This window comes from Podarcis raffonei, chromosome 12, assembly GCF_027172205.1.
Source record: "Podarcis raffonei isolate rPodRaf1 chromosome 12, rPodRaf1.pri, whole genome shotgun sequence".
Taxonomy (NCBI): domain Eukaryota; kingdom Metazoa; phylum Chordata; class Lepidosauria; order Squamata; family Lacertidae; genus Podarcis; species Podarcis raffonei.
The window spans coordinates 7,814,902-7,837,280 of record NC_070613.1 but is presented as its reverse complement, the minus strand read 5'-3'; the positions used below and the strand labels follow the sequence as shown (position 1 = coordinate 7,837,280).

The following is a 22,379-nucleotide window of genomic DNA, read 5'->3' as shown; positions in this document are numbered from 1 at the left end:
AATTTTCATGAGGATTTTGAAATGTGTCTGTGTGTATCAGGGAGACCAGGACTCAACCATAAAACTCACTGGGTGACCTTCAGTCAGCCACTGCCCCTCAGTCTAACCTACCTTAAAGGGTTGTTTTGGGGATTAAATGAGGCACGAGAGAACCATGAAGCTCCTTGGAGAAACAGGTGGGATGCACATGCAACAAACAACAACAGCAACAGCACAGCCAAACTTGGTGCAGAAACATGGAGAACTGAATTTAAGGCTGGGAGAAACGGAGGGGACCAAAATTTGCAGATGCTTCCATCCCTAGTTGGGATCGGAAGCTATTCACAACAACCTTTTTTGAATAAACGAAGCAGGCACTGCCATGTCTGTTAGCAGCTCTTTAGCATAAGTAAAACCACTTACCTTGGGAATTGCGTAACCCAAATTTTAGAAAGAGCTCAGTCCCCATAGAGCGCAATGGACTCCTATAACCCTTATGGTTGATAACAGGTGGGGGGGTGTCCGTTTTATTGCAGCAATCAAACTTTTCTTTTTAGTACTCAATTTGCTGTCCCTCCTTGTTCACCAAAGGGGAGAATAAATAGCCCCTGAGCATGTAAAGAGACCCAGTTAGTTCAGAGAGAAAGGCAGGGAAAGAGGGATGGAAGGGGAGAGAGATTCAGGAGCCTGGTAAGAGCTTTCGCTCAAGTCTGTCTCCTGCCTCCCTCGCTATCTGGAGAGAGCAGTGAAGATCTTAGCAGCTCTGCAGACAAACCCTCCCCATGCTCTTGCGGTGAGAATGCCTTTAAAAAGCACTTGGGAACAAGAGCACAGCAGAGTTTGCGAAGGAAGGCAGAGAAGTTGCCTGGGCGGGGGAAGCTGGTGGAGGAAGGAGGGAGGGGGAAGAAACAAATTGGCAGGCAACTCGTGGTGCCTTGCATCCGTACCAGAGGCAGGATCAATTGTCAATGTTCCTTTCCTCCCTTTGTACAACACCCCTTTCCCTCCTACAGACCACCCAAAGCCCTATAAATAACCGGAGCACTCTCTTCCTCCCTCAGACTCCTCTCTCTTCAGCAAGGAAGCCTGCAAGCGAGAAGGCAAGAGGGCAGAGATGGCCAGCGAATTCAAGAAGAAGAAGTTCTGGAGGGCAGTGGTGGCTGAGTTCTTCGCCATGAGCCTCTTCATCTTCATCAGCATCGGCGCAGCGCTGGGCATGAATTTCCCCATCCCCAGCGCCAACGACACCGTGCCGCGGGTCCAAGACAACGTGAAAGTCTCCCTGGCTTTCGGGATCTCTATCGCCACCATGGCCCAAAGCGTGGGGCACATCAGCGGCTGTCACCTGAACCCGGCCGTGACTCTGGGCCTCCTGCTCAGCTGCCAGATCAGCATCTTGAGGGCTGTCATGTACATTATCGCCCAGTGCTTGGGGGCAGTCGTGGCCACAGCCATCCTTTCCGGGATCACGTCTGGGCTGGCGGACAACTCTTTAGGGCTCAATGCGGTAAGGTGACCCATCCCAGACTTCCTTCTCTGCTCCTCTTCCTCTCTACCTGTGCCTGTCTGAGGGTTAAGGCTCCAGAAAACCACAAAAGGAGATTTGCTCTACTCAACTGCCTTGGGGGGCAGGTTATAAAGACATAGCAGAAATTGATAACTGAACAGGTGATGTGTAGGGAGAAGGGATGGTGTTTTGAAATGAAAGTTGGAGATGTTATTGTACCTAGGAACAGCAAAGGAAGGAGGGAAATAGAAAGATCAACCGGGGTGTGTGTGTGTGTGTGTGTGAAGTCGGCTTTTAAAATTGCTTAAGATTTGTACGAATTTGGTCACAGTTTGTTAAAAAACAATGGGAAATCAATTTTAAAAACCGGCAAAAAAAAAAACCTCAAGCAAACCAATAGCCTCGAAAGGCCAGATGTTTGGCCACTGGTTTCCAGAGCCACTTGTTAAAAGGGTGTGGAGGTTGCTGGGTCTCTTTCCAGGGATGTTGGAGTCGTAAGGTGGCAAAGGTAGCAGATGTTCCAGAAGGCGGCCAGCTTTTATTTTCATTGGTCCAGCAGGGCCCTTTCGCTTCTACCCACTCTGCAACAGGACAGGGTTCGGCGGGTGCCCTGCATTCTGGCTAGATGCAAAGGGAGGCGAATGGGTTTTGCAGAACGAAGGCATCTGGGGAGAAGCAGCTGACAAATTCTCTCTTTTTTAGGAAGGTTCCAAGCTTGGCAGTTCTGCTGGCTGTCTCTGTGGCTGGTCACACTGGGTGGGAATTTCCACACACAGCTGTGAATGGCCATAGAGCCCCTGCCAGAAGAAAGTTGACAATCCCATTAAGTTGCTTTCTCTTTCTTTCTTTCTTTCTTTCTTTCTTTCTTTCTTTCTTTCTTTCTTTCTTTCTTTCTCTCTCTCTCTCTCTCTCTCACACACACACACACACACAAGCTATGGAGACAAATGTAACAGGAGTGTCAGATGGGATGGATGCAAATGAGAGTTCCTCTTGAAGACCATATTACAGGTGTTCAGGATTTCCACGGTTTTTCTTGGAAATAGCTTCCTGGCAGGTAGAAATTTCAGCTGGTGGTGGTAACCAATTCCCCATCTCAGCATTTCATTCCAGGGTGAAAAAACCACACCTGTTGATTTTCTGCCTGGCAGCTGCTATTCTGAGAAGCACAGGAACAGGGAGACACCTGCTTGTTTCAGTCTGGCTAAAACTCCTTAGGCGTTGCTTCCCGTGGGCTTTGACATAATGGATTTACTGGTGAAAAGCGCTATCTCCAGGAGAGCGAAGGATTCAACCCTAACCTTTGCCACCACATGCATATCTTGTAATCGTCAGCAACTGTGTATTTCTTATCCTTTTCTCTGGTTGCTTATTACGTTGGAGGTATTCAGTCACCCAAGCCATTGTAGGGCTGTCCAGTGTCGAGTTTGAGTGGGCTGAAATATCTTTAAGAGTGGAACTGAAGGGAGAATTCTGCCAAAGGCATCCTTTTCCTTACCCAGAACAGTAACAACAGCGGCTGGTTCCTCCGGTCCTATGCTGCCAAGTTTCCACAAGTGGGAGCTGCAACAGAAAGTTGCAGTTTATCCTTAACCCCTAACAGGACTGCTCCTAATCAGAGCCCCAGTCATGCCTTTCCATTGTTAGGGGCTAAAGTCAAATTCACTCTACCTTCTTGGCTTCCTGTCGCTCTTTTCCAACTCAGCAGTTCTTGACTTTTGGCGATCCCTGAGCGTGTCAAATCTTCATTAGCCTTGCTTTTGTTGTGTGTGTGTGTGGGGGTGGAGAGTTGGCCTCTTTCCATGTTTTCATTTTATTCTTTCAAATATCACCTGCCCTTTTGCAAACCTTGAGGCTCCTCTGAGCATGCTTCTCCAGTTTTGCTGGCACTCAAAACAGGTGATCAACGTTGGAGGAAGCAGTGGGTTTGGTCCTGGGGTACATGGGGTACATGCCTACATAATACCTGTACTCCACACCTGTAGAGGGATTTGAGCACTGAGCCCAGGTATCTTCTGCTCTTTGCTGACTGAAGGAGAACCACAGGAACACTGGCATTTGTTGGAGGCAATCTGAACGGTCATGCTCTACCCCTTGCACGCAGTAAGAAGGGATAACTGCTACAGTTGTCTCTTGAGAGCTGACCCATCTCTCGAAGTAGATAGGGCTCATCTCCTAGAACAGGGAAACCGACGCCCTCTAAATGTTGCCGGACCACAACTCCCATCATCCCAGACTGTTGACCATGCTGGCTGGGACTGATGGCAGCTACAGTCCAACAATATCTGTAGGGTCACAGGTTCCTATACCCACCCTGGATTCGGGGACAGCCATCTCCAATTTGGCATCCTCCGCTGTTGTTGGACACACCCAGCCAGCATGGTCAATGGACACACTCAGATCGATATTGGACCACAACTCCCGTGGCCAATGGACGAGGACCATGGGAGTTGTAGTCCAATGTCGATCTGAGTGCACCAGGCTGGAGGGAGACTGTTCTAGGACCGGAAATCCAGGGAGTTAAGAGCTGATTCTTGCATAAATACTTGTGGAGGTGTGGGGTGGAAGGCAGTATTCAACCACCATGGGGGGGGGGCAGCTGAAAGAAGGAGGGGGTCCTGCCCATGTCCCGAAGCTGCTTTTTCCAGAGGCCCAGAGTCATAGCAAACTGGGACGCAGGTGGCACTGTGGGTTAAACCACTGAGCCTAGGACTTGCCGATCAGAAGGTCAGCGGTTTGAATCCCCACGATGGGGTGAGCTCCTGTTGCTCGGTCCCTGCTCCTGCCAACCTAGCAGTTTGAAAGCACGTCAAAGTGCAAGTAGATAAATAGGTACCGCTCTGGCGGGAAGGTAAACGGCGTTTCCATGCGCTGCTCTGGTCCGCCAGAAGCGGCATAGTCATGCTGGCCACATGACCCGGAAGCTGTACGACGGCTCCCTTGGCCAGTAAAGCGAGATGAGTGCCGCAACCCCAGAGTCGGCCATGACTGGACCTAACGGTCAGGGGTCCCTTTACCTTTACCTTTAGAGACATAGCATGTTGTCTGCATCTCCACCAAGGGCCAGAAAAGCAGCTGGAGGAGGGGGGAATCTTAAGCTGAAAAAGGACAAGGGGGAGGGTTAAAGACCCTCTCCCTAGTCACTCCGCCACCTTTCATTAAGCTGCAGCTTGCCTTGAAATGTTGTGTGTTAAAAGAGAGAGAGAGACCTAGAGAGAGAGTATCGCCCAACTCCACTTAAACATGTCCTTTGGAGCCTTAGAGAGCTCTCCAGAAAATTGCAGCGTCTGGTCGCCCCAGCCACCTCCCTCCCACCAGCTGGCTTCTGTCCAGCGCACCAGCGGAGCAGTACTTCATTCAACTTGTTTTTATTATTGCTTGTTAGCCGCCCTGAGCCCAGCCTTGGCTGGGGAGGGTGGGGTATAAATAAAAATTATTATTATTATTACCGCTCCAGACCTTTTAAACATTTACTCTGCCTTAAACAAGCCCCCTCCTTCTCCGCGGCTACTGCAGACGGGCTCCTAGGTTTCAAGTGAGGGGTGTCAGAGATTGCGGTGGGGGCGCAAGGGTGTGCAGAAGGACCCTGCCCCTCGTAGGAGGCGTACAGCAAAGCTAGGGGATGTCGATGGGCTACAACTAAGTATGTACATCCCCCAGAGGTCCTTAGAGAGAAAGGTGGGGTATAAATGCAAATGACAATCATAATACAGTGGTACCTCGGGTTAAGAACTTAATTCATTCTGGAGATCTGTTCTTAACCTGAAGCACCACTTTAGCTAATGGGGCCTCCCGCTGCCGCTGCGCCTCTGGAGCACAATTTCTGTTCTCATCCTGAAGCAAAGTTCTTAACCCGAGGTACTATTTCTGGGTTAGCGGAGTCTGTAACCTGAAGTGTATGTAAACCGAGGTACCACTGTATTAATTTCAGCTCCATTCATTGTTTCTAGCCTTGAGTTTGGTTTACCACTTTTCTATATTGCTTTGTCCTTTGTTAAAAACAAAACCAAAGCGCCCGTGGAAATTTGCCAGCGTTTTAGTGTGCGTTCCTCCTAATCTACACATTTTTGCACCCCCCTAAATTTAATGCATTTTTGTATGTGATTTTCACCAAATACATGCATCTTCACGAACGTGTCTCTCCAATAAGTGCATTTTCTTGCACGTATTTTTGTTGTTAGGGGAATTGCATTGCAAAATTCAGAGAAGGGAAAATTTCGGATAGCTGAGTCTCATTTTGGGCGTTGCTTTTGGAAAGTGCGAATTTAAGTATCAAACTGAATTTCTTCCCCATCCTCGTCTACTTTTTTTAAAATAAAAGGGCACATTAATTGTTTCCACACAATTAATGTGAAGTGCAGTTTGACCCTGAGACCCTGGAAAACATCCACCTGTCACTTAGAACAGGCAACACCTAGAATTTTTATCCATCTGCTGCTTTTATCCGTGCTTTATTGTCAGTTTTCTAAAAGTAGTTTTCTCCTGGGTTGCAAGCCAAGTTGGAAAAACAAAGGGCCGGCCAGCAAATTGTATAAGTAAATCAGCAAATAAATTAACGGAACGACCGCCTGACTCAATAGAAGGTGACCACAAATGCCCATGATGAATCAGAGAGAGTTCCAGCCAATGCCCCGGAACATAGGAAGCTATGTTATAATGAGTCAGCTTAGTAGAGTCTACACTGGCTGGCAGGAGCTCTCTGGGATTTAAGATGGGGAGCCCCCCACCCAGCCCTACCTTGAAATACCAGGAACTGAACCCAGAACCTTCTGCTTGCAAACCACAGGACTCACCACTGGTGAGATCAGAAAAGCTTCTGGTCTTATCAACACTTGTTTTGCTTTCCTCAGAATTGCACAGGCTTTTATCCTCAGGAGGAAATTAATCTCCACTGATAATTCTTTTGCTTTGGGCTCAATGAGAGGTGAGCTCTAAGGCCTTATCAGCTGTGGCTGAGAGATCTTCATCAAGCCCTTTGTGGCTTAGGGCCCTTGTGCTTATGGGACTGCCTCTCCTGGTATGCCCCACAGTCCATGAATAATCATAGTTTAGAGGTCCCGGGCCCTAAGGAAGTCAGATTATCCTCCACCAGGGCCAGGGCCTTCTCAGTGATGGCTCCGACCTGGTGGAATGCTCTGTCCCAGGAGACCAGGGCCCTGCAGGATTTAACTTCCTTCTGCAGGGCCTGTAAGACAGAACTATTCCGCCTGGCTTTCAATTTGAACCTGGCCTGATCTTTTGTTCCCCTTCCTTCCCTCCCCCTCCCCTTTTGTGAAGATTACCCACTCTGAGACCCCACAGCTAATTCTCCCCTGGCCTCCTTGCTGGCCCAAGTGGGACTAATTTAGCCAGCTAGCCCTGGTGATCATCTAATGTTTATTGGATGGATTTCCCCCCCAAAATTGATTCTTGATTTTATTGTTATTTACTCTTAATACCGTATTTTATGCTGGGTTTTTTTGTAGCATCAATTAAGTGTTTTTAATTTGTTGTTAGCCACCCTGAGCTGGGTTTCCTGAACCAGGGTATAAATAAAAAAATATTATTATTATTACTATTATTATTATTAGCCCTAAACTCACAAGAAGACCTCTGGTGCTGGTGAAAGACTTTCCAGGGGTGTCAACCTGACTAAAATATTGGGGGGGGGATAGGTAAACCTCACCCCACATAATCAATCCCATGACACAATGCACACACACCATTTGATTGGCAATGCCCATCTTTTGGGGGGCAGCGGTGAAGGGACCTCAGCCCCTAGGAGTTGGCTCCTACAAGTCTTTTCAACACCCAAACAACAGCTTGAGACCACAACATAGGTTAACAAGTTGTAGCGTCATATCCCCGCTGGGCCCCAATCCAGTTTACATCTCACCTTGAACTCATGGTTCTGCCCCCTCCTCACTGAATCCCCACAACAGCCTTGTGAGGTAGGCTAAGTCCTAATCCAACGCTCTAACCACTACACTACACTGCTGACCTAAATATGAAAGCCTGCTTACTTACTTACTTACTTACTTACTTACTTAGCTGCCATGTAGGGCGGGGTGAATCTGTCAACTGGACTTCAACTCCCATCACCCTTGACCATTGACCATGCTGGCAGGGGCTGATGGGAACTGTAGTTAGGGGCGGGTGAATCTTTGGTTCCTCCTTTTCCCTGTCTTCAGTTCTCCATAGTCCCACATCAATTTACAACATTCCGTTTTAAGTCCCTGTGAAAATTCACAAGCATTTTAGTACAGATCTTTCCTGATTATCCACTGCGTGCAATTCATTTTTTTGCAAAGCAATTTCCCCTGACATTTCCCTTATTTTGTGAATTTGTTATGCCTGCTCTCTCCCAGCATATTCACCTTTGTACATATTACTTGCTGGAGGTGTTGCATTGCAAAATTCAGTGAAGCCTGAATTGATCCCCTTCCCCTCTTTCTTTTTTCCTTTCTCCTCCTGTGATGGAACTTTTATTTGGGGACTTCCCTGGCTTTTTTCTGGCCCACGTAGGACCAGCCTGGATAGTTAGCCTTGGTGAAGACTTGACGTTTTCATCCCCCCAAAAGTTTTCGATGTGAGTTTCTACTGAAATGAGGCTGCATTTTAATGTTGTATTTTAATCTTGTTTTTAAGTTGTATTTTAATCAATTGTTTTTATACCTGGTGTTAGCTGCCCTGAGCCTAGTCTTGGCTGGGGAGGGTGGGGTATAAATAAAATATTATTATTATTATTATTATTATTATTATTATTATTATTAATTGCGAAGGATGGCTGTGTTTCGGTTTGTGTATTCCGCCCCCTGAAAAGTGACAATTTAGGTAGATTTGCCTTTAAATGTGATTCAGATCAATTTCCCTCCCCTCCCCTCCCCTCCTGCCACCCCCATTAACCTGAAACAGCTCAGAGTCGGTCTCTAAAACGGAGGCTTGCTCATTGTCTCTGAAACCACCGCTGTAGAACTGGCCCACGCAGCAAAAAAGAAGGTAAAGACCATGCTGGTCGCGATGCCAAGGGATGCTGTGTCCTCCAGAAAACAGCTGGAGGAGCTGACAAGAGCTATTAAAGATGTGTGGTCTGGTTTCCAAGGGAGCATGGCTTCCCCAGAGTCGTCATAAAAAAAACCTCTGGTGTTCTGGGATTCCTCAGCTAGGAGACAGCTTTTCCCTTTCAGAAGAATCTTTATTTGCACCAGCCACTAGCCACAGCAAGAAAATAAAATACAACTTACTGAAGACAGAGCTAAAAACTTAGCAATACAAAATACATTCTAGAGCAGGCATAGGCAAACTCGGCCCTCCAGATGTTTTGAGACTACAATTCCCATCATCCCTGACCACTGGTCCTGTTAGCTAGGGATGATAGGAGTCGTAGTCCCAAAACATCTGGAGGGCCAAGTTTGCCTATGCCTTCTCTAGAGGTTTACATCAATAATCAAATAATAGATATTATTCTAATTGCCCCTGCTAAAAAATTTGCAGTTTTTGCTGTCATGTGATTATCTTGCTTTGCCAGAAGAATGGTTGAGTGACCAGGTATGGATAGTAATGGAGGGCTAATAACTCCTCAAATCTTTATAAAGAATGCAAGCTGGAAGCCCATGAGCTACTGATTCAATACTGCTATCTCCACGTGGACATAACCGTTTTTCCAGCAGGATTTTTTGAAATCGACCCTCAAGTACAGCTAAAAGGCAATGCAGTAGTACCTCGGGTTACAGACGCTTCAGGTTACAGACTCCACTAACCCAGAAATAGTACCTCGGGTTAAGAACTTTGCTTCAGGAGGAGAACAGAAATTGTGTGGCAGCGGCTCAGCAGCAGCTGGAGGCCCCATTACCTAAAATGGTACCTCAGGTTTCAGGTTAAGAACGGACCTCCGGAACGAATTAAGTACGTAACCAGAGGTACCACTGTGCATTTAATCTCGTGTAAGTGAGAGTGCGTCTGTATTTTGTAATGGTTTAATTTTGCAAATAGGGTGCCGACGTGTCAAAATGACTAGGTTGGAAATAATCAGACCGTGGACAAAATGTCCTTATCGTGACCAAATTATTCTGTCGCTCAGTATCGTATAGGTGCTGTCTAATTAAATTATTTGCTTTACTGAAGGCCAGTGCTAATAATGGTTGTGGTGATAAACCAGAAAAGTAAAGCTTTCAGTTGACAGTTTTAGTCCAAGCGCTCTTGGGACAATCTTGCGATACTAAGGGTAGTAGACCGGTGGGGTTTAAATTTAGCCGTCACCAATAATTAAATGTCCTACACTAAATCTGTAATTCAATTGAGGGGAGATTAGCCTCCAAGAGCAATGAACACAGGATGGAACAGGAAAATGTTTTCCTTAGGAACTTGATTGAACAGCTTATGTAGACCCGGCATGGAAAAAGCTCCGGAAAAGCAAAGCAGTTGTGTGAAGAGGGTTCGTTTCTCCTGAATTTTCTGCTCCTTTATCATTTTGGTCTGATCTTCTTCTTCTTGAGCGATGCAAACTGGGAGTCATGGCCGCCGCTGGGAGACAGGGCTGAAGCCAACTCAGGGAGCGAAAAAAGGAACCAGAGTGAGGCAAATTCACGCCAGGTGCTTAAACCACTCATGGCTCCTGACGAATAATTCTGTGAGCTGTAGTTTGTTACGGGTGTTGGAGCTGTTAAGAGGCTGCCTATTCCCCACAGAAAACTTCATTTCCCAGAGTTCCCAGTGAAGAGCGATTTATTGTTATGTCGCTCTGGGAATTGTAGCCTTGTGAGGAGAATAGGAGGTCTCCTAACAGTTCTCAGCACCCTTCAACCACAGCTTTGGGGGAAGCCATGACTGTTTAAAGTGGGGTCATAGTGCTTTAAATTCAACATGTGAATGTGGCCCATGTGGGCGAGGCCGTCCCTGGATAACTTTGTCGAGACTCATCATTTCCCAGATGTTTTCCCTCAGGAGGAGCGGCCATCTTAGCTCCAAATGTCACATGAGGTGAAAACCTAGGGGGCTGTAGGATAAACCCCTCCCTTTTCAGGTCCCATCGGCACCAAATATTTAAGACAGTCCCACACTACATTAAGCAGGCCTGGCTCCCCCACAAAGTCTTCTGGGAACTGTAGTTTATTAAGGGTGCTGAGATCTGTCAGGAGACCCCAAATTCTCCTCAGGGAGCTACAGTTCCCAGAATGGTTTGAAAACCAACCGCTCTTCCCAGGGACCTCGGGGAATGGTAGCTATGGCTGCTGCTTCAAATGGTTTAGAAAGAACATCATAAAAATTGCAAATGTGACATGTTAAAACGACTGTAGGAGCTGAAACTCAACAAAAATTACCCTGTGCGCTTGCATTAGGGGAAGGGCAAAGGAATCTCTCCCACTGCATTATCCCCGCATGAAGGGACGGACAGAAGTGCTAAAAGTGGTTCTCCGGGGAGAGAAAATACATGCCCAATTATCGCGCCGCATCAAGCTGTCAGCTCCTTACCTGAATATGAAAGGTCCAGCTTCCCCCATCCCCCAGTCGCCCAGCCCAGTTCCCCTACTCCATCTTCTCCCTCCCTCCTAGGTCTCCACAGACCTCCGCCTGCAATCCTGCAACCCACTCTATATTTATACGGTTTCGAACTATATTATTAACTGTCCCCGGAGCCTTAAAGTTTCCACAGACTTGCAAGAACTTAAAAATATAAGAACTGCAGGAGTGGATCTGGCCAAAATGAGCCGGCCAGATGTCTCGAGAAAATTCCAAGGCGGGGAAAGATGCGGATATTCCCAAGTTTGTAGAATCTGCAAGCATTCAGGCACGGGAGTTACAGTGTCTCCGAAAATGGAATTTCTATGTTTTAGCTCTTTTTAAAAAATGTTATAGATTATGTAATATAATGTACTTTGAATTATACTTTTGTTTTCACCCCTTCCACCTCACAGAGGGAAGCTTCTCTAAAAGCCTTAGCAGCTAATGAATGGAAGCAATAAAGGCTTTGAATCTGCATAACCCACTGCAACAAAATGTTGCAGCCTGAAGTGCTTATGTTCAGGGTTCAAGCCACCCTATTCCATGCTTCCCTGTTTTTCTACTCTTGCAGCTCCACCCAACAGACACTCACCATTCTGTAGCTACTGAGCATGCTCATTGGCGTGTTCCCCCCCGCAAGGCTTGTTGTTGTTGTTTAGTCGTTTAGTCGTGTCCGACTCTTTGTGACCCCCTGGACCAGAGCACGCCAGGCACTCCTGTCTTCCACTGCCTCCCGCAGTTTGGTCAAACTCATGCTGGTAGCTTCGAGAACACTGTCCAACCATCTCGTCCTCTGTCGTCCCCTTCTCCTTGTGCCCTCCATCTTTCCCATCATCAGGGTCTTTTCCAGGGAGTCTTCTCTTCTCATGAGGTGGCCAAAGTATTGAAGCCTCAGCTTCAGGATCTGTCCTTCCAGTGAGCACTCAGGGCTGATTTCCCTAAGAATGGAGAGGTTTGATCTTCTTGCAGTCCATGGGACTCTCAAGAGTCTCCTCCAACACCAGAATTCAAAAGCATTAATTCTTCGGCGATCAGCCTTCTTCATGGTCCAGCTCTCACTTCCATACATCACTACTGGGAAAACCATAGCTTTAACTATACGGACCTTTGTTGGCAAGGTGATGTCTCTTAGGATCCCTCAAACTTTCTGATCCCTTCATCTTGTGCACGCAAAACACCTCTTTGGTTGCATAGGGATTCACACTCAAAGAACAGAGCTTAGTATTAGTATCCGTGATGGCTGATTTAGGGCATCTTAAAATATAAATACATCCATTCATCCATGAACTCCTCTCAACACTGGCTTGGAACAAATGAGTTTTGACATGCCTTTGAGAAACAGCTAAATGAGGGTTTCCGTCGATCATTCAAAGGAAGGCATTTTGACACCAAAGATGCCACCATAAAAAATGCCTAAGTCGGTGATCCAACAGATCTTGCCTCATTGGGAGGCCGTATACAGGATAGGAACTTTCCTAGGGATCACCATCTTCGGTGGAGAATGATCTTCTGGGAGAAGATGCTCTGAGATTCCCTAAGAACAGGCTAGGTAACACTCTATAGGTAATAAGCAGTTAAGAAGCGGCCTATTCCCCTCAGAAAACTTCATTTCCCAGAGTTCCCAGTGAAGAGCGATTTATTGTTAAGTCGCTCTGGGAATTGTAGCATGTGAGTGGAATGGGAGATCTCCTAACAGTTCTCAGCACCCTTCAACCACAGCTTTGGGGGAAGCCATGACTGTTTAAAGTGGGGTCATAGTGCTTTAAATTCAACATGTGAATGTGGCCCATGTGGGCAAGGCTGACCCTGGATAACTTTGTCGAGACTCATCATTTCCCAGATGTTTTCCCTCAGGAGGAGCGGCCATCTTAGCTCCAAATGTCACACGAGGTGAAAACCTAGGGGCTGTAGGATAAACCCCTCCCTTTTCCAGGTCCCATCGGCACCAAATATTTAAGACAGTCCCACACTACATTAAGCAGGCCTGGCTCCCCCACAAAGTCTTCTGGGAACTGTAGTTTATTAAGGGTGCTGAGATCTGTTAGGAGACCCCAAATTCTCCTCAGGGAGCTACAGTTCCCAGAACGGTTTGAAAACCAACCACTCTTCCTAGGAAGTGCAAATACTTTGAATGGGCAAGGTATATTATTATTATTATTATTATTAATAATAATAATAATAATAATAATAATAATATAATTATATTGTCTCCATTGCAGGCAATGAAGAAAACCTTATCAGGGTAAATGGGGTGCTACCCTACTAATCTGTCTGTTCTCAGCTAGCCTCCATCTGCCTCCCATCTAGGTTGCAACTAGCTCAGTGGGGCGGATGCCTCAATTATCACCAGCCGCCAGCAGTTGCCTTCGCCCCTGGGCAATCGTCCAGGGGGCACAGATGTATTTTTCATGAATTAGTGTTTCAGCAGCTGCAGGCCTTTGCAGCATCCGATGCCAGTGAGTTCCATAAGGGAGGGTTGCCATATTTTGAAGAGCAAAAAAAGAGGACACATTTGCCAGCTTCTGCTTTTTAACTGTGGGTTGCTGTGACGATTCTACCCATGAAAAAGAGGATGTGTCCTGGAAAAAGAGGACATATGGCAACCCAACGAGGTTCACGGTGCATGGTAGGACGTGGGTGGTGCTGTGGTCTAAACCACTGAGCCTCTTAGGCTTGCCTATCGGAAGGTCGGCGGTTCAAATCCCCGGAACAGAGTGAGCTCCTGTTGCTCTGTCCCAGCTCCTGCCAACCTAGCAGTTCGAAAGCACATCAAAGTGCAAGTAGATAAATAGGTACCGCTGTGGTGGGAAAGTAAACGGCATTTCCATGTGCTCTGGTTTCCGTCATGGTGTCCTGTTGTGCCAGAAGTGGTTTAGTTCTGTTGGCCACATGACCGAGAAAGCTGTCTGCGGACAAACGCCGGCTCCCTTGGCCTAAAAGTGAGATGAGCGCTGCAACCCCATAGTTGCCTTTGACTGGACTTAACTGTCCAGGGGCCCTTTAAAGGTAAAGGGACCCCTGACCATTAGGTCCAGTCGTGACCGACTCTGGGGTTGTGGCGCTCATCTCGTTTTATTGGCTGAGGGAGCCGGCGTGCAGCTTCTGGGTCATGTGGCCAGCACGAATAAGCCACTTCTGATGAACCAGAGCAGCGCACGGAAACACTGTTTACCTTTCCGCTGGAGTGGTACCTATTTATCTACTTGCACTTTGATGTGCTTTCGAACTGCTAGGTTGGCAGGAGTAGGGACCGAGCAACGGGAGCTCATCCCGTCACGGGGATTCGAACCGCCAACCTTCTGATTGGCAAGTCCTAGGCTCTGTGGTTTAACCCACAGCGCCACCCGCGTCCCACTCCAGGGGCCCTTTACCTTTTCCTTTTTACCATGGTACATGCTCATTATGCACGGCTGAGCTGTTTGCTGCAGCACTAAGTGGATGCAGCAGGTCTCGGATAAAATGAAGCCACTTTTTCTAGACTGGCAATATACCTCTATTCTCAGCAGCCAGGTTAGGAAAATAAATGCACTGTCTAATGAACTCAGAGAGAGAGATACTCCTTTTGCCTCTGACATACGCGTTGCATTAGAGGTGGGAGAATGGAAGGGGTCTCCATGGAAATGGGTGGGGCAGCAGCTGTTGTTTTTCAGCAGGAGCAAAAGGGGAGGAAGTTTATGAAGCCTAGAACTGGTGCTGTAGGAAAGGGAGGGATAGGAGGAAGCGAATGTCCACATGGGAAAGAAATGCAACAATAGCAGAGCAGGCTGGAAGTAGATTTCCCGAAACCTGTTATGATATGTCAATGGAAAAAGCCTCACTCTGCTTGAAGGCAGCACCAAGAGAGAAAGAGAAAGACACACACACACACACACACACACAGAGAGAGAGAGAGAGAGAGAGAGAGAGAGAGAGAGAGAGAGAGAGAGAGAAGTAGAAAGGGCATGTGATTTAAAAACCCAAAGCTGTCTCCTGTAGCCATTGCCTAAGCAGCTGTGATGCTACGGAATCTTCACAAACATTCCAAGTGCTGAGGTTGGAGGGAGACGCAGGGAGTGTTGAGATCTGATGCTTATAATAGACGAGGGAGCCTCACACAGGATCTAGGAACAGATCGAGCTTTGTGAAGTTCTGTGAGGTTGATGCCAGGTGCCAGGATCCTGTCAGTTCATTGGTAGGCATGTAGTAGAAATCTTGGCCTTGCAGGGTGACTCAGTAAGAATCTGCTAATAATAATAATAATAATAATAATAATAATAATAATAATATTTCTACCCCGCCCAACAGTATGCCCTTACTGCAGAAGGAGAAGCCTAGTTCATTTTCAGCAGGGTGGGCCGTTGTCCCTTCTGCTCTAACCATTGCACCTTTAATTGATGCATGATGGACAGGAACGCAATAATTTTTCCTGGCAGGGAGGTACAGTGATGGGAAAAGCCTGCTGTGCCCAGTCTCTGCCAAAACTGCAAAGGAAGGTGGCATCCTGAGATCTCAGCAGAGGATTATGGCACTGTGGGATCTCTTTCCTATAAATCCTCACCCACCTTGGTCTGCGGTGCATGCCAATGCAAAACCCAGCAGTTTTCTCTCATCCTGTCTGGCACAAGGGCCACTGCAAGCTTCTCCACTGTGGTCTTCCATTGTCTTCCCACACATCTATCCAGGACTGTGCTGGCAAAATCTCCCCCATCCCCTCTCATTGCATGCACCACGTGCGCCTTGACTTCCAGTTCAGTCCTGGATCTACTATAGACTCTCCATTCTTACACCCAAGGCTTTTTATCTCGGCTGTCCTGTTATGATACATCCCAGCTACGGAAGGGAGAGAAATCTGCCTTTTTGCATTTCAATGCTAGCCTACTAATTCTGCCTTTCCAAAGCAGTATTTGACCGACAACGCAGCTTGCCTTGGGAATTTGCACTTCTCCGAATGTTATGATCAGTTCCCCACCCAAAAAACGTGTACCAAAAAAGTAGGGGCAAATTGTGCATAGATATGCATATCATAGCAAAAGCAACATATAGAAATGCATTACCGTATTTTTTGCTCTATAAGACTCACTTTTCCCTCCTAAAAAGTAAGGGGAAATGTGTGTGCGTCTTATGGAGCGAATGCAGGCTGCGTAGCTATCACAGAAGCCAGAACAGCAAGAGGGATTGCTGCTTTCACTGCACAGCAATCCCTCTTGCTGTTCTGGCTTCTGAAATTCAGAATATTTTTTTCTTGTTTTCCTCCTCCAAAAACTAGGTGTGTCTTGTGGTCTGGTGCATCTTATAGAGCAAAAAATATGGTATATTAGGGGGGATTGGTTTGTAGAAGCATGTATCTCAGATGAAATTGCATAGGAAAAAAATTGGGTATATTAGGGAAGATTTGTTGGTGAATTCTCAAGACGACTTTCAAAAAGAACAATCACCATCTGATGTAGAAGTCTGGAGAACTGAAGGCTGGAAGAGTCTCTGTTCGGAGTCTGGGAGGTGCTGATCATATCACTCAGATTGGACTCAGCAAGGATCAAGTCCCTCAAGCATCCATACTTGTAACCAAGCCTAAGGGTATTTAGCTGAAATAACCACACATAAGAGGCAGTGGTGGTGTAGTGGTTAGAGAGTCGGACTAAGACCTGGGAAGCAAGGGTTCAAATACCCACTTGACTGTGATGCTTGGGCCAGTCACTGGCTCTCAGCCTGACCAGCCTCACAGGGTTGTTGTGAGAATTAAAAATGAGGAGGAAGAACCATGTATGCACCCTTGGAAGAAAAGGTGGAATGTAAATGCAAGGAAACAAACAAATATATAAATTCTCCCCCTCTGCAACCCAGCCTCTGATTCTCTTCTCTTCATCTGTTGCTTCCTCTGTGCTAAATATTTGATTGTAGGATCCTTGGGGCAGAGACTTTTTCTCTTTTACTCTGCAAAGGGCATGCATATTGGTGGAGCTACATAAAGACAAGAATCACCACCTAAGGAGGTAACTTTTACACTCCTCATTTGCTTGTGTCCTGGGACTCTACTTTCTCTCCATCTTCCATTATGAGACAGACTTTTAAATTCTTACCGTGTGTTTTATTCCCCCTCCCAATCTTATTCCATATACTATCTTAAAAAGGTAAAGGTAAAGGGACCCCTGACCATTAAGTCCAGTTGCGGACGACTCGGGTTGCGGTGCTCATCTCGCTTTACTGGCCAAGGGAGCCGACATTTGGCCGCAGACAGTTTTCCCGGGTCATGTGGCCAGCATGACTAAGCCGCTTCTGGCGAACCAGAGCAGTGCATGGAAACGCCGTTTACCTTCCCTCCAGAGCAGTATCTATTTATCTACTTGCCCTAGTGTGCTTTCGAACTGCTAGGTGGATAGGAGTTGGGACTGAGCAACAGGAGCTCACCCCATCACGGGGATTTGAACCGCCGACCTTTTGATCAGTAAGCCCTAAGCTCAGTGCTTTAGACCTCAGCACCACCCGCGTCCCTGTATACTATCTTATTCCTTCCTAAACCTGGGACTTTCTTTATGGCAAACATATATGCACAGCCTACTCACAGCCTATTGAGTTATGAGCACTTTTTCATGATAATTGCAAGTCAATGGGTTTTTATTATTATTACTTTTGGTTGTTGTTGTTTGCTTTTTATGTAGCTACTGCTTTTGACCTTTTTTATTATTATTGTGATTGATAGTATACAGTTATCAGTTTCTTGATGGTCTGGAGAAAGTTTTTGGTTTCCTAAAAAGAAAGTGAAGCAGTTCCCTTTTATTTGTGATGTTCAGGTGGTGAGTGCTGCTGGTTAGGAACAGGAACAGAACCGCCCACATACAAATGACAGGTGCCAACAGGCTCAGCGGAACCCCAAGGTTTGCAAAAGCTAAAAAGAGAAAAGAAAGAAAGAATAGAAGAATAGAAAACCTAACAGAGAGAGCAAGGAAGAAACCCCCAACAGCCGAAGGAGAAATGATTGCTTAGTGGCTGTGGCAATGTTGATTGAAAGTTGGGGTGCAAGGATGGAAAAGTGGGAGGAAAGAGGACAGAATGGAGGGGCCAGAATCCCCCCCCAAAGGACCATTCTATACTGCAACACTTCATTGCGAGTCCCACCTGTATATTAATTAAAACACAAAATTTATTTCAAGGTGATTGCTTCAGGGTTTCGTTGGAGCTAGAGATGAAGAGGGCTGGGTTTTAGGAAAGGAAACGGTCTTTAAGGTTGTAGAATCATGGAATTGTCGAAGAGTTGAAAGGAACCCAGTGGGTCTGTGCAGGAATCACAGCTAAAGGATCCCAGAGAGAGGGCAAGGGCAGTCTTTGGACTTTCAAATTCCAGCAACACCCTGTGCAAGGTCAAAATTTGGTGCCCCTACCTCCTACCTTCCATTCTGTTCAATTCACTATGTCATGGTGACAACACCCTGATAAAGGTAAAGGTAAAGGGACCCCTGACCATTAGGTCCAGTCGTGGCCGACTCTGGGGTTACGGAGCTCATCTCGCTTTACTGGCCGAGGGAGCCAGTGTACAGCTTCTAGGTCATGTGGCCAGTATGACTAAGCCACTTCTGGCGAACCAGAGAAGTGCACGGAAATGCCGTTTACCTTCCCGCTGGAGCGGTACCTATTTATCTACTTGCACTTTGACGTGCTTTCGAACTGCTAAGTTGGCAGGAGCAGGGACCGAGCAACAGGAGCTCACCCTGTCGTGGGGATTCGAATGCCCTGATAGATAGATAATTTATTACAGTCAGAGACCTGCTTATAAAACACACTTGGGGGAACAATCCCAAAAGGAAAACAAACATTTGAAACAATGTACAACAATAAATTTAAAATTTATAAATGTGATAAGCGTATAGACACTTTAAGATAAGCTACTTCAGAGAGATGACCCAGAGTCACCCATGGAACTGAGTTTGGGGATTTTCTTAATGAACTAGTTTAGGTCGGGGGATGGTCTGCACCTACAGATCTGTACGCAGAATCTGGCGGCCATCTGGGTCGTCTTATGATCTTTGCCTAACAGGAGAAGGTCAAATTTTTCTTTTCTGGGAGGTCAGTGAGCCTCACCAGCAGGGGATCAATAGTCTCACTACGTGCCTCTTCATAAAAGGGACATCTAAAGAACAAGTGCTCTGGGCTTCTTATCTCCCCCAATGAACAGGTGCAAAGTCTCTGAGCATATGGGACTTTTTAAAAGGATCCTTCCAGGACCGGCGAGGGCAGAGCCGAGCTTCTGGCGAGTGTAAAAGCCCTTCTTGCATTTTTGGATACGAGAAAGAACAACGCCCTGTCTTGGGGTCCAGTTGGCAGAACTGGTCCTAACTCTACCTCTGCAGATGGCCATCCAACCTCTGTTTTAAAACCTCCAATGAAGGAGAATCAGGAGGATCCTGTTCCGAAACAATTGTGGCAGTAACAAATACAAGAGTAACTCCTACAAGAGCTGTTTGACTGTGGAATGGTATTCCTCGGGAGGTTGGGGACTGTCATAGGGATGCAGGTAGCTGTTTGCCTTGATGGTTGGGCTGGGCTTCCACGGACAGAGGGAGCAATGCTTCTGAATACCACAGGCATCTGCTTGGCCACTCTGAGAACAGGATGCTAGACTAGGTAGGACATGGGTGGCGCTGTGGTCTAAACCACTGAGCCCCTTGGGCTTGCTGATCAGAAGGTCGGTGGTTCGAATCCCCATGACAGAGTGAGCTCCCGTTGCTCTGTCCCAGCTCCTGCCAACCTAGCAGTTCGAAAGCACACTAGTGCAAGTAGATAAATAGGTACCGTTTCGGCGGGAAGGTAAATGGTGTTTTTATGCACTCTGGTTTCCATCACGGTGTTCCGTTGCACCAGAAACAGTTTAGTCATACTGGCCACATGACCTGGAGAGCTGTCTGTGGACAAACACTGGCTTCCTCGACCTGAAGGCAAGATAAGCACAATGACCCCATAGTCGCCTTTAACTGGACTTAACCATCCAGGGGTCCTTTACCTTTTTCACCTTTAGGTGGGACTGTCATTCCTTGGAGGTCTTTAAGCAGAGGCTGGGTGGCCATCTGTCATGGATGCTTTAGCTGAGATTCCTGCATTGCAGGGGGTTGGACTAGATGACTGTTGGAGTCCCTTCCAATGCTACAATTCTATAATTCTAAGCAGATCAGGAGCACCTTTCTCCCACCAAGCAGGTAATCTTGCCCAGCTGGGATCCAGGCTAAAGATTTGTCAGGGATGGTGATGGAGGACTGGACAAACTTCTTGAGACTTGCTTGCCAAATGAAACTTTGCCATCCAGACCGAAACAGGAGAGGAAGCCTTTGAAAGTGCCAGCGGAAGAGCTTTAACTTAGCAATCTGGGCCAGGGGTGATGGAGAAGCCAAGGGAAAGGTGAACGGATCCATCCCTAAGTGTTTCCCTAAGTGTTTGATATCAAGGCAGGATTACTACTGGAATGACTGCATTTTTAAAAATGTCTCAATCCAGATCTCAACGAACTGAGTGGCAAAAGCTTCTGGTTCTCAGCCAGCAGCTAAAAGTCGGGGAATGTGTCAACACTTAAAAGGCTTGGCTCCTTGAGGTGCCTAAGTTGGCAAACACGGTTAATGGAGTAAAGCTACTTGTTTCCTCTTCCAGCTAAGTCTCTCTTCCAACTGGCCTCTTAGAGTTGGGTCTCCCACGCACCCACCCCACTTCAAATGCTTTTGCGAGAAAAGGTCGCAGCGGGAGGTGCCAAGAGGTAGGGAAAAATGCACACCCAACACTTAAAGCCCATTTAAAACACATGGGGGAGAAGCCTGGGAAGTGTAGTTTGCCAATCACAGAGAGACAATCCCAGCAGCCTTAAAAAACTAAAGTTCCCAGGGTTCTTTGCAGGAAATCATGTGCTTTGAATGTATGGTGTGTATTTTCAGCCCTGAGGATGCCCTGAAAGGCTTGGAAAACTCCTTCAACTATTAAAGGGACCCCTGACCATTAGGTCTAGTCGTGGCCGACTCTGGGGTGTGGTGCTCATCTCGCTTTACTGGCCGAGGGAGACGGCGTACAGTCATGTGGCCAGCATGACTAAGCCGCTTCTGGCGAACCAGAGCAGTGCATGGAAACGCCGTTTACCTTCCCACTGGACTGGTACCTATTTATCTACTTGCACTTTGACGTGCTTTCGAACTGCTAGGTTGGCAGGAGCTGGGACCGAGCAACGGGAGCTCACCCCGTCGCGGGGATTCGAACCGCCGACCTTCTGATCGGCAAGTCCTAGACTCTGTGGTTTAACCTACAGCACCACGCTGTAAACGCTAGCAGGAAACGCTAATAGTGTGAAGGATTTTGTTGTTGTTTGGGGTGGGGTGGGGGGAAGCAGGCTAAGGCCTCATCCACAATTGGACCATGCGTAGAAGACTCAGACCCTCCAAGTGTCCCTATTTTCCAGGGACAGTCCCAGATTTACAGAAGCTGTCCTGGTTTCTCACTTGATCCAGGAATGTCTGGCTTTTCCTTAGGACATCCCTATTTTCATCGGAGAAATATTGGAGGGTACGGAGTTATGCAACCCCTGAGCCAAGGAGATAAGTAACTAGACAACCTTTAGAAGACATCTGAAGGCAGGCCTGTATAGGGAAGCTTTTGAATGTTTAATTATGTTTTTATATATGTCGGAAGCCACCCAGCATGGCTGCGGCAACCCAGTCAGATGGATGGGGTATAAAGATTATCACAGTGGTACCTCGGGTTACATACGCTTCAGGTTACATACACTTCAGTTTACAGACTCCACTAACCCAGAAATCGTGCTTCAGGTTAAGAACATTGCTTCAGGATGAGAACAGAAATCGTGCTAAGGCGGTGTGGCAGCAGCAGGAGGCCCCATTAGCTAAAGTGGTGCTTCAGGTTAAGAACAGTTTCAGGTTAAGAACGGACCTCTGGAACGAATTAAGTACTTAACCTGAGGTACCACTGTATTGTTATTATTATCAACATTATTATCAGTGAATAGGACACCCCTATTTTCATTGCAGAAATGTTGGAGGCTATGAAAGCACGGGGCTGAGTGTTTTGCCTTTGCCTCACCACTTTCCCTCGGAGAACTCACTCTTTAGCACTAAATCGGAACAAACAGCAATTCGCAGAAAACCTGATTGCTGTTTGTTCTGGTTCGGCACTGAGCTGTGGGTTTTCGCAGGGGAAACAGCAGGGCAAACAGAAGAATGGACAAGCCCCCCTCTTGATAAGCATGAGCCACTGATGTAGCGACTTGAATGCAGCACAGAGCCACAGGAAACCCCAGCAAGCGTTGCTATGTTAGGAAGATTGTTTATGCAGCAAGCTGAAATCCATCGTTCGGATGACACACACACAGTTGTGGTCACTTAGGGTGCCATGGCAAATTTGGGACAAACAAGGGTGTTCAGTCTGATTGATGGGGCTTCTCCATCTGCAGGTT

At 47.0% G+C, this 22,379-nt stretch overlaps 1 protein-coding gene across 1 annotated transcript in view; it reads left to right on the top strand.

The window, feature by feature from the left end:
- Window positions 1–835: 835 nt before the first annotated feature.
- The window catches only part of AQP1 (aquaporin 1 (Colton blood group)), a 33,335-nt gene continuing 11,791 nt past the window's right edge, over window positions 836–22,379 (top strand). Inside the window, exons 1-2 of the mRNA XM_053359750.1 lie at window positions 836–943; window positions 1,041–1,486. Coding sequence (XP_053215725.1) covers window positions 1,094–1,486 — 393 coding nt within the window. The 5' untranslated portion in view covers window positions 836–943; window positions 1,041–1,093. The remainder of the gene's footprint in view (window positions 944–1,040; window positions 1,487–22,379) is intronic.